The sequence below is a fragment of the Cucurbita pepo genome, chromosome LG19 (assembly GCF_002806865.2).
Source record: "Cucurbita pepo subsp. pepo cultivar mu-cu-16 chromosome LG19, ASM280686v2, whole genome shotgun sequence".
Classification (NCBI taxonomy): Eukaryota; Viridiplantae; Streptophyta; class Magnoliopsida; order Cucurbitales; family Cucurbitaceae; genus Cucurbita; species Cucurbita pepo.
In genome coordinates this window covers 5,198,394-5,211,049 of record NC_036656.1, presented here as the reverse complement: position 1 = coordinate 5,211,049, position 12,656 = coordinate 5,198,394, and the positions used below count along the sequence as shown (strand labels likewise).

Below are 12,656 nucleotides of genomic sequence, written 5' to 3'. Positions count from 1 at the left end.
ATTTTAGACCCTTTTTTTAATTGACTAAACATTTCGGTTTGCAAACAAATTAATGAACGAAACAAGTGTTAGACGAACACGACTCTCTGCAATGATATGATATTGACCACTTTGAGCATAACATTTCATACCTTGGCTTTAGATTTTTCTATGAGACCTCATACCAATGAAGTTAGTATTTCTCCCTTATAAATCCATGATCATTTCCTAAATTAGCAGAAGTGGGACTTCCATCATCCAACAACAAACATATTAAAATCTAAATGTAGTTTTTTTTTCTACGTTATAGAATTATGGATCTCATCATATCAGATCATTTATTTTAAACCCAAAACAAATAATAATAAAAATAAATAAAAAATCAAAGTCAAATCCAACCAACTTTTTCCAAATGTCTTGCTTTCAACTTGGACTCGCAACCTCTATAATTTTTTTCTCATTCGACGCCGAAGAACATGGAAACATAGAAACCTCTCACTTGACTTGCATGGCGAGGAACCTCCCTCGATCTTTCTCATTTAATCCCACATTCCTTTGTCGACAACTTTGAACGCTACCCAATTTCTCCACCTCCCTCCTTGCTATAAATACCACCAAGCCTGCTGCCTCATTATTTCACAACACATACAAACTCTATCAATTCCCCCCCTCTCTCTCTCTAGTCTTGGTCCGTGGTCTTGTTGTTATTATGAGGAGCGTGGGGAAGACTTTGATCGGCTTGATTCTGGTGGCTGCGCTGTTGGGCAATGGCGGTTTGGTTGCGACAGAAGCGAGGCCTTTGAATGCGATGGCCTCGGCGGCCATCGCTGAAGATTTCTTCGAGGGGCTTTCTCTGGGAGCCATCAAGCAGTCGGGGCCAAGCCCCGGTGGCGATGGCCACAAATTCGTCAACTTTGACACGTTGGGAGGTATTAAGGAGTCTGGCCCCTCTCCTGGCGATGGACACAGCCATATCACCTCCTCGCGCCCCTGACGTGAGAATGGACGGTGGAGATCGGCGCAAGTTCCCGCCAAGTGTAGATCAAATAAACAACACAACTACACATACCTTTATATTTAGATATACATTTCAATCTCGATAATTTTAGTAATTTTATCTTAGTTGTGCATTTTTTTTTTTTTTTTTTTTTTTTTTTTTTTTTTTTTTTTTTTTTTTTTTTTTTTTTTTTTTTTTTTTTTTTTTTTNCATATGGAAAGCTGGTGTAAAACCTATATTTATGTATAAAATTATCTCCCCATAGTAATTGACCTATAATTTTCTTTTAAATCTTAAAAAACTATTAATTTCATATTTTTTCTAAAAATCAAACTTTATTATCCAGATTAGAGCAGAAATACAAATAGATGTAGAAGTAGTATGCTAGAACCTCGTAGTATCTATTTGGTATAAGATGTTTATCGTGTTAATATATTAATAAATACCGTATTGTTTTATTTTATGCTAAATAAGATTCAATTAAAGTTTGGGTTAATAATAAAAAAGGGTTAATTTTAATGATTTTGATTCATGTAAAAATTTAAAATGTAGAGTGATATATATATATATATATATATATATATATATATATATATTACAGTTACCACAAATCTTTTTATTATTCTTTGAGATAAATTAGTTGTAACGCTGGTAGATTAAGTTTAGAAAATTATGTTCCATATTTGAAAAGTTAGCGAAAAAAATTGGGATATTTTAAAGAAAATAAAGGTGAAAGTTTAAGAATATTTAATCGCTTATGAATTATATAGTAAAGCGGTAAAGTAAAACTAAGAGAGGGAAAAAAGAGGGAGAGAGAGAGAGAAAAAAGGAGCGAGGAAAAATGAAAAAAACATCCGGCGATGGCAGTTCCCGCTCTATTCCGCACTCGTTAGAGCGCCACGCGACCTCACGAAGAAGGACCCGACACTCGTGTTTGGCTGGTTCATTTGCCATCTCTGGGTGTTAGAGAATGGTAAACTCATCCAAGGACGACGCAGCCACCGACGGCGACATGTCCAGCGGTGGTTCTCCACCCTCCAATTCAAGCCTTTACTCCGAAGGAGAGAAGGTCCTTGCGTATCACGGCCCTCGCATCTATGAAGCCAAGGTACATCTATTTTTACGCTCTTGTTTACGATTTGCCTTTGGATTTCTGTTTAAAATTCTCCGAAGCATTGAATTGTTAGCTCGCCTTTCGGTTGGCGCATCTGGTTTAGAGAGGAAAAAGGGGATAATGCTTGTGTAACCTAATTCAATCGTATCAGTTCCGTCTTTTGCGTTTGGTTATTGGATTTCTTATGCTTGTTTGGTCGGAGAAAGAAAAGTTCGTACCGCGGTTCATTTAGCTGAGACCAATGTTATGGGGATACGAGGGTCATGAAAAAGATATTTGTGTGTTAGAACTCTTTTTAAGTTTATCGAAGGGAGAAAAGCTTTTGGACCAAGTGTTGATGAAAGGAAAACTCACACAATTTATTAAAGCCTCTCAAGCAATGATGCTGATCCTGCATCTAATCTGAATAAGGAGAAAATAACCAAATTGCACACTTGAACACATTCTTGAATAGACACAGTGGTAGCTTAACAACTAGAAAGAGCTAGTAGCTTTTTTTTACTGCAAAAATAAATTAATACTGAGCTTGTATTAAAACAACACGTTTATTAGGTGTCCCTATCATTCACATTGCTAGCCCATCTTGCTTCTGTAAAACCATTCATTGAAATGGTATATTATTCTTGTACAATAACAGTCCTTCCGTAAATGGATCTGACTGCCCCAATTCACCTTAAAACTCAAGAAGCTGAAGAAAACAGCCCCATTTTTAGCAATATAAAACCAAAGCCTGCATTTTGCTTCTCCCTTAGGAGGGGGGAGCACCAACCCTGATGATCGAGCCCGTAAAAACTCACGATAACTTTCCTCCAAGGGGCTTCTTCATCTCTAGAGAAACTCCATAACCAGATAAAGAGACCTTAAGAAGTTATTGATCAGATGGAATAAGGAAACTTTTGAGAATATTTTGGAGGCAAACGTCCTCTAATGGGTAATATAGATGAGCTTGATAATATGGAAGAACAAGGGATTCTTTGTTGAATATTATTTACAATGGGTGACCAATACACCAATGAGGATGTCGAACTGCTGGATTTGCATTTCATCAAATATTTTCAACATATCAATTGCTTGTTGAACATTTATTTATTAGAATTATTTCAGTTATTCATGAGTGTTTAGCTTAGCTTATACATATTTCATCTAGTTTCAATAACAATTTACAATATTTAATTGCTAGAAAATTTGTAGAATTTTAGAGCATGTTTGGTATGCAATCTGGATTTTGTTTCATACTTTCGAATTTACAAAGTTAAGTGAATATGCATTTAGCATATGTATTTTCAAAAACTATTTTTGGATTCTATGATCCAAGACTGAAAATTTTTAAAACTACATTTTTATGTTTTCGTTGTATTTAGAAAATTTAAAATGCAGAACTAGATTAAGAAAGACAATTTAAAAAAAATAAATATAGCATTTCAAGTTGTAAACTCAATTTACTTGTGTTAAATTACAATATGTTTGATATAATATATTATAAATTATATGATATTGTTAAAAAAAAATTATACAAAATTTATAACAAAAAACATGTTCATAAATAAATTAATAACGATTTATATTCAACCTAATATTTAATTTGCAACTACAATTAATTTCGTGGTCTATAAATATATTATCTAACTCATTTTGAATAGTTAATTAAATTAGAATCTAATTTTTAAAGTTGCTACCAAACACACATTTGAAAACATGAAATACATCTTTGTTTTTATTGGATTCCTTGTTTTCAAAATTTTGTATGTAGATGCCCTACCAAAGAAGCCCTTAATATCTGAAGTAGGTGATGGCATGGAATACGAACTAATTCCTCCAAAGTCCCTTATACTTTTTAAACTTGCTCACTACTAGGCCGGCCAGAAAAGGAAGAAAAGGATCATTCCCCCTCTTACTAAGTTCTTGTACATCTTCGTGATTCTAGGTCTTCGTCTTCGCCCCCACACCATTGGGTTTCTAGTTGTCAAATCATAAGAATATTCTTTTCTTTCCCTAGTATCAAACCGTTAGCTTCATTTAAACATTTTTTTTACATTAGAGAGAATTTGGGCTTCATTAGGCCAATACCAATGTACCATAACTGAAGGCAAATTCTTTAATTTTGGAGTATGATAATCATCATTGTGAGAGATTTTCATCGTTTGAGCAGCTTTTTATAAGTTAGTTGCCTTCCTTCCATAGGATGTATTGGTTTCTTTTTTCATAATATAGTAGGATACCATAGTACAGAAGCATTTTCTGTTGCATGATAGGAGCAATCAAATCAACAATCCATTTTTCGTTGTAGTTTATTAAGTAATTTGAATCTATAAGTGGGTTGGTCTAGCGTGTTCCAAAAAATATATCATGTGGTTGCTTGATATCTTCAATGTGCAAGTACTGTACCCATTTTGGTTGCTCAATTTTTTACTACTTTTGTGGACAGTATTTGCTCCTTCCATGAATTTGACACAACAATTTGTTCTGAGATGTCCTAACTTCCCACATCTATAACAAACATTTGAGTTTCTCTTAGAGTTCTCTCCTCCTGTTTGCTTTTACCTGAAAAATATTTCGAAGAAGATGAGTAAAGTCTCTTTTCTTTGGTTCTCAAAACAACCTTGTAAAGAACAGATTCGACCACAAAGAGGCTTGATATTGCAGATCATTTGTTTCACTGATGCTTCCTGATTTGATAATAAAGGTCACGAACTGTTTTTGCAAACCCAAAGTAAGAGAACATTCAATCCTGCATCAAACACGTCTCCTTCATTTTTAGTTCTGAAATTTCAGCCTACAAAGACTGAATTTTCTGGAAATACCCATTGTAATATTTCATCATATCAATAAAATATTTTGTTTCCTATAATAATTATTTTTCAGAAAATAATCCAAAATTTTTAGGTTACCTTAAGTCATCATGACCAGTTCATGGTGTAAAGATTGCAAACTCCTTTTGGGCAAACATTCTTTTAAGTGTGTCACACATTTGTTTTTTTTTGTTTTTTTTTTTGTTTTGGAGTTTGTATGCCACTTACGTATGTAGTGTACGCTAACTAGATTGATGGAAGGAGATGATCGAGACAAAAGCAGAAGAAAGGTAAAAACACAGTTTGTACTGCATACTGCGAAAGTCATATGAGATATATAACGTGGTAGCACTACTCTCCTAAAATCTCTCAACTAAGTCAACGTGCATCTAAATTGAATGAAAGAGCACATAAACAACTATCACATAAAGCTTAAATTATGACTGGTTTCTACAAAACAAAAGGGCGCAAGTGGAATCAACTTGATTTTTCTCCAGGATTCCCATTCTGTATTCTCACTTGAAGAGGAAATTGACGCCCTTTTATTCCATATCCACAGTGATCAAACAAATAATGATCAAGTTTATCCTTTTACTTTCAGGTTCAAAGAGTTGAGCTTAGGAAGAAGGAATGGAGATACTTTCTGCACTATCTAGTATGTTTGGCTTCCATGCATTGCAGTTTTCCTTGCTTAAGTTCTGATTTTGAGTTACAATTATCATTTGACTTACAATTTCCTTGCTAGAGGAATATGTGCTGTCAGCATAAAAAGCTGAAGTGACTGGATATGTTGAATACAATTCAAATCTTGAGTATGTTTGTTTAAGTGAATAGATCGTTCTCAAGGTATTAACAGTTTCTGATTTGTCATTTTGCAGGGCTGGAATAAAAAGTGAGTCTCTCTTTCTATTTTATATTAGAATCCTCTATTACTTTACTCTCTCCATCGAATATTTAGTAAGTTTCCTTTTTTGTCCAACTATCGTGTGACTTCTTCTAACTAGGCTTATGATGTGCTTGCAATTCTGCTTTTTCATTCTGTTTTTCTTTTCTTTTCTAGTTATCAACTTTCACGTTATTTTTAAAATGAAATGTAAAACTTCCATAAGAACGATAGAAATATAAAAGGAATACAGACACAAGTTCTATTTTTCATCTCCTTACAGCTGTGTTTATCATTTTTGGGTGATGATGTTCTTTTCGTATGGTTGGCAAGCCCCTCTCCCCAACAACCTGAACGCTCTTCTATCGGCTATCCTGATGAGCCACCCCTTTAAGAAAGAAAAGGAAATCTTGTGGCTACAGGTCAACAGAGCTTTCTTTTTGGACTTTATGCATTGAGATAAACAATCACACTTTTCAATGGCATATCATTCTCTTTTGGTAGATTCATCAATACGGTCCTCCTAAATGCTTTGAATTGGTATAAATTTTACTCTTTCTTTACAAATTATAGACTAGTTGATCTTTTTGGCTAATTGGAAGGCGTATATAACTTTCAGTAGCTTGGGGCTTATTCTCCTTTATGTAAGAACAATGCGGTAAGCTGATTTTTAATTTGGATTGCCCAAGACACATCAGCATAGAGAACCATTAGTTGAAATCCCCTCAAGCATAAAGACCAAAGAAAAGTCTTACGGTGTTCATTGCCCCATGATCTTTAAAGATCTTTGAAACTTAGAAGGAAGTTATGCTATTTTTAGTTTGTCTGGCAGCATCTCCAAATTGAGGCCCTTGAAGAGGGATTTTACTGTGGAACACCTAAATTATGATGAAGCCTAAATCTTTTGTCCACACCTAAGAAAGGCAAAAGTTACCCGTCCTTTGAAGCTTGAATCAGGTTAAGACATTTCTTCCTCCTCCTGCAAATTATGGCTGAGGCTCTCTTTGAGGAGGATTAACACCATTATGGACTTTGTCCAAAGATTGTTTCCTATAATTCTATGTCCGCGATGGTTAACATGCTTTATAAAAATATTATATTATAAAATTAATTCATATGAAGAATGAGGGACTTCCGAAAATAACTCTTTCTTGCTCTGCATATGGGTTGAATGATTTATTCTATCTGCAGCAAACAATTGTAAGCTAAGAGGAATCTTGTGCTTTATGAATATATAATAGTGATTAGTTTCCAAATCTGATGTTATTAGTTTTCATTATCTAATTTGAGCATTTCCAACATTTTACGTATGTATCTGTTTACTTGATATGGCATTGTGATTTTGATCGGCCCAGTTAATAAACTTGGATGCAGAGTTTTACTTTTGTTTCTGTTTCCAGATTTTTGTAAAAAATATTTGATAATGGAAATCTTAAGCTTTCAGGTTTCTCTTCATTTGGTTACTTCATCCCCGGCTTAACATTGTGAACTCTTTTCTTGATCAATTGTTTGGAGAAACGGTTTAGTTGTATTTTTGCTCATTTCAATACTGGTAACCTTTTAGAAATCATCCACGAGAATGCTACAGAAATTTCCTTTCAGTTGGTTGCATTTTTCTTTTTGTAAAGGAATATAAAAATTATTTGTTTCGATTAGATATCTAGCATCTTTTTATGATAGTTATGTCTTGTTTATAAAAACAATACAAAGCTTGTTACAATGCACATCTTGCTAACAGTTGGGACGAATGGGTAAGCATAGACCGGTTGATGAAATGTACAGATGAGAACCGTTTGAAGCAGCGAGCCCTTGAGAAAGGGTATGTAGAAAAGAGCTCAAAGTCTGGACGTTCTGCACAAGCAAAGCCAAAAAACTCGATTGGTAGTTTTCGAATTCTTAGTTATACCAAATTATGAGTCCAAAATCAACATCTTTGACTTTTTATTATCTGTTTACATCTCTTACTTCGCTAGACTTGCCATGATTCTAAATAAGATTGAAATTGTCTATAAAGAAGGCATTTGTTTTTCATTTTTTTTCCATCTAATTTGGATAATGAGGCACCAGCTAGTGAAATGAGTAGTTACGCCCTTCATCACTTGTTGATTTGCATGCGCATATGTTTTCTGTACCAATCTTCTTATTCATAATAATTAATTTGTATTTTTTTTCCTTCACTTCCTAATTACACATTTATGGATTGGGTGCTTCAACATGAAAACATCTAATTATTTGTTTTTGTGGATTGCATCTCTATGATATGGGTTTGAGCACTACCGCACTAGGATGGAATTTCAGATGTTATGAAGTCTTTTAGACTAATGAGGGTTGCTAACATCCTTCCCAGTTAATGAGATTTGTTTCCTTGCAGATGCAAAAGTGGAGAAAGAGGACACCAAGAACAATGGTATTGTTTATTTTTACACTTTTCTTAAAACTCTTTAAATTCTTGTTAGTTTGAGTTCAACTACCTTTCATCGTGGTGCTCAAACAATGAAATATTATCATTCTTTATTTGACCCAAAGGTGCTACTTTGCATTTTAAGAATATTTAATCGTAGTTTTAGTCTTGATCTTGGCAATTTTTTTTTGGATCATACTGGCATGATCCGAAGGCTTTACCTTCTTCAGTACCTTGATTGGGGGAACCATTTGAAATGAAAGTTTTACCTGATTAGGGCTAAGACAGCCTGGATTTCAGCCTAGCATCTCTTAAAACTTTACAGTCACTTATCGAGGTTGAAGATGAATGTATTTCTCATTTAAAGACTTATGAACTCGGGGCAAATTATTTGGGGCCATTGTTCTTCCTTGTCCACACACTCGGGGTGGAGGGGCAATCACCCTCCTTATTTTATTAAAAATTGAAAACGCCTAAAATAATTTGTTAGAACTTAGAACTGGTCTTGATAAATTGTGGGCAAATTGCAAAAACTACCCCTGAAGTATGGTGGTGGTAACAGTAGTTTGAGGTGCAATTGTTACTTCCACCGTCTTCATGGGTGATTTTTGCAATTTTCCTATAAATTTTTGGCCCCCCTCCCTGAGAAAGTTTATCTTCCCCTGTTTCTGCTAGTAGGAATGTAAACAATTCTTCCCCTGTTCTTGTAATCCTTATATTGTTCCGTTGATATTTTTTGCAGCACCAAAGGGGAAGAAACGAAAGAATGACTCGGGCACCAAGGTGATTTTATGTAGTGAATAATGTTCAAAAGTTGTTCTAATTCTGTAAGCAGACATTTCAATATAAATTTGTTCAAGGCATATATATATAACAAATTTACTTTTAGCTTCATCGGTTCTATGGATTGAAAGCCAAGAAACTTATGGTTTTGGATTTTTCCTTTCCAGATTTCATAACAATAGCTTTAGAACATATATATCGTTATTTTCTTTTAAAATCCTCTCTAATAAAAAAAAAAAAATTCTCATTTTCTTTTTCCTGTTGCTTTATTATAAAATAGAAAGCAAAACAATAAGGTGGAGGCTGTTATCTTTTTTCAATGGAGTGCATTTATCTTATTCATAAACTTGAATGAAAGGAGTTAATAAGTCTATTCTCTCTCTTTCCTTCATAAATGATAGAATTGATACTGAACTTCTCTATTTCTATGTTGATTCAGTTTATCCCTTTTGCTTGTGCGTGCGTGTGTATTATCTGTAATGGTAACAGCTTTTTAGTATATCATATCTTCAGTTCTTAATTTTCTTGTCTCTCGATTTCTTGCATTATATTTGGTTAAATATGGTTCCTTGGTTTTTGGAAGGACAATCAATCCGTTGAAAAGGTTATCAAGATTCAAATACCTTCAACACTAAGAAAGCAACTTGTTGACGATTGGGATTTTGTTACACAGCAGGATAAGGTACGTACCAACTGTTTGTTCTCTTTCTATTTTTATTATTTTACGAAAGAGGACTCTTATTACAGTGTGATACTTGAACATTTGATGAAATAATTAAAAAATATATTCCTTGCACGTGCACTCAACAATTGTCATTAATCTTTATACTGGGCACTCTTCAAGTTAACTTTTGACAATTCATATCGCTGTATGGATATATTCTTTCTTTCTTTCTTTTTTTTTTTTTGTCTAGTTGACGTAGCAGTCACAGTTCAATTCCTCCATTGGTCNAGGTTCTAAATTTTTGTTGCAAAATGGATACAGTTGACAATTTTCCTTCATGCTGATTAAATGGTCTTTAGCAATTTATTTATCAATTGTCCAATTTTAACTTAATTTTGTTTGATAACTTGACTCTTTCAAGCATTTGTCTTGTCACGTGAATGTATTGGAGACTTACTCAAGTTATCCATGCATCTGTCTGGTTAGCATATTGATTTTCTGATGTTTCTGGCAGGTAGTGAAACTCCCTCGCACACCTACAGTTGATGATATTTTGACCAAGTACTTGGAATACAGATCCAAGAGGGATGGCTCGTAAGTTTGCTTATATCTTACTAAGAATACAAATTGGCATGGATCTGATCAATTGAGTGCTTCGATTTAATTTTCTTCCTTACAATTGACTGGATTTTATATTGGTCTTGTATTCATAACTACATGTTTTGAACTACTAAATAATTTTGTTAAATGCTGGATCTGATCAAGTTGACGCAGGAAACTCCCAGGCAGTTAGTAATAGTTATATTTTCTTATACTGTTATAATTGGAGTAACCAAACTGTTCATATGAATGCTCAGAACTGGACTATTTGTAGCATCTTGATGTTGTATGGTATAAGGCTATGAAGGTGATGTTGACGTAGCAAACTTCCTTTAGTAAGAAGACTCTAGCCCTTGGAGACTCACTATAAGGAGAAATCTTTAGGAAGTGGGAGCTGGTGATTTTTATGGACTTTTACATATTTTTGGCGGGTGTTCTATAGAAGGATGATAGGAGAACCTGGATTCTTATTATTTTTATTACCCGTGCTATATCACTTCATAGAAATCCAGTCTAAAACAGTTTGTAATTCATAAAGTTCATCATCCTTCCCTATTAGTTCTAGTATGTAACACTTAAAAATTAATGTCTGAATAGGCACTAGCATTTCTTACCTCAATCCTGTCATTCAGATGAAATCTGAGCAATTTCTCATGGTAATAAAATTGAACTTCGACTTTTTGTTATAGGATTACTGATTCGCTTGGAGAAGTCTTGAAAGGAATACGGTGTTATTTTGATAAAGCATTGCCTGTACTGCTCTTGTACAATAAAGAGCGTGAACAATATCGTGAATTAGTTGGAGATAACGTCTCTCCATCAACCATATATGGTGCAGAACATCTGCTGCGACTCTTTGGTATGTCAAGGATGCATTTCCACATCCTCGTATTCATCAATTTTCAAATTTCCGTAATGTCCATTCTGAACTCACATTTTTTATATACTGTCTAATTCATTTAGTTAATTTATTGTTTTTACAGTTAAGTTGCCTGAGCTTTTGGCATATGTGAATATTGAAGATGAAACACAGACCCGGCTACACCAAAAGTTGCTCGACTTTCTGAAGTATTTTTGCTAACCTTATAAATGATGACACTGTATTTACATTTTGGAATATATGTTAGAACAGGGAGAAACTACACTGTCACAGGCATGCTCACAAATCGTTGATGTATTCTTCTAATTTCCTGACATGTATTTACCTCATAGTTATTCCTTTAAAAATAAGGGTTAGGGAAGAAAATCCTTATAAGTTATTCCCATCTCATGTTATTATCTTTGATGGCAATGCGCTGATTTTTCTAGATTTCTTATGTTCCATTAAAAGCAATGCTAGAACTAATAAATTGAATTAATTTTGGTTCGTTAGTAGCCTGGTGATGCTTGATTAACTTTTATCTTGGATGTAGATTTCTGCAGAAGAATCAGAGTACTTACTTTGTCTCGGCATATGAGGGCTGCAAAGGTACTGAGGGTAAGGGTAAGGGCAAAAATGACTGACAGCGAATCCTTATTACGTGGCATGACACCTTCATGCTTGCAATTCATAGTTTGGCATGGATGTAGCACATTTTCATGATGCATGCTGCCTTGCATTGTCAAACCAATCCTCTTGTTGTAACTGTACAAGCCTTTGTTTTTTGGTCTATAATTTCCTGTCTCTGTCTCTCTTATTAAAGAATGATCCGTTAATTTGTAATTGATATTGATTTAGTGCATGCACTTTCTATTCAAGTGTTCTAGTTGTTGAGAAGCTCAAGTGCTGTCTATCTATTATTTTACTTTATGGGAGAGTACATAGTCACAACTGCATGCTTATGTGAAGTTGTCGGAATGAACGCTAAAAGTTCACTAAACTAATGATTTCTTGTTCCTCTTTTATTTTTCTATGCTATTCTTTACCGTGAATTGTTAGTTGTTCACTTATTATAATAATTATTTTAATTTGTAGTATATGTAGGTTTTCTGGTTAGCTTTCAGAGTTTTTAAAATTACTCTTTCTTTTTTTGGGATAATTTTTCGGAGTTTTGATTTTTCATTGGTTTGAATGGTTTGATTATTTCTTTTTATATTAATTTATCGTTTTTACTTTGTCTAATTCGGTGTCACTATCTCTATGGTGCTTTAGTGCCTTTCAATTTGTTATGATGTTTGGGGTATTATCTTTTTACTCTTTTCTCAGTTTAATTTTTATAGTCAAGTACTCCGGAATTTGTTTGATAGCTAATCGGGTTGGACTCCTCCATAAAGGTCGGTTGTTTACTCATACACTATATAATTGTTTACATTTATGAGCTGTAGGCTGAGAATGTGGCCAGTTTCATAGTTTTTCATGTAGTTCCACAAAGGTAAGATGATCGAAAAGTTCAATAGGATAAAGAAAGACCAAGTACCATGGAGAGTACCCACAAATCATAGTGGAATCAGTTTCATAAAGTTTCAA

At 34.0% G+C, this 12,656-nt stretch overlaps 1 protein-coding gene across 1 annotated transcript; it reads left to right on the top strand.

Moving 5' to 3' along the window:
* Positions 1–1,765: 1,765 nt before the first annotated feature.
* LOC111781248 (protein MRG1-like) lies at positions 1,766–11,997 on the top strand. The gene is made up of 11 exons (XM_023661730.1): positions 1,766–2,084; positions 5,481–5,534; positions 5,758–5,771; positions 7,501–7,643; positions 8,134–8,169; positions 8,906–8,946; positions 9,530–9,628; positions 10,125–10,204; positions 10,900–11,069; positions 11,194–11,278; positions 11,623–11,997. The coding sequence occupies exons 1-11, from the start codon at positions 1,947–1,949 to the stop codon at positions 11,711–11,713; spliced, it is 951 nt and encodes a 316-aa protein (XP_023517498.1). The 5' UTR covers positions 1,766–1,946; the 3' UTR covers positions 11,714–11,997.
* The last annotated feature ends 659 nt before the right edge of the window (positions 11,998–12,656 follow it).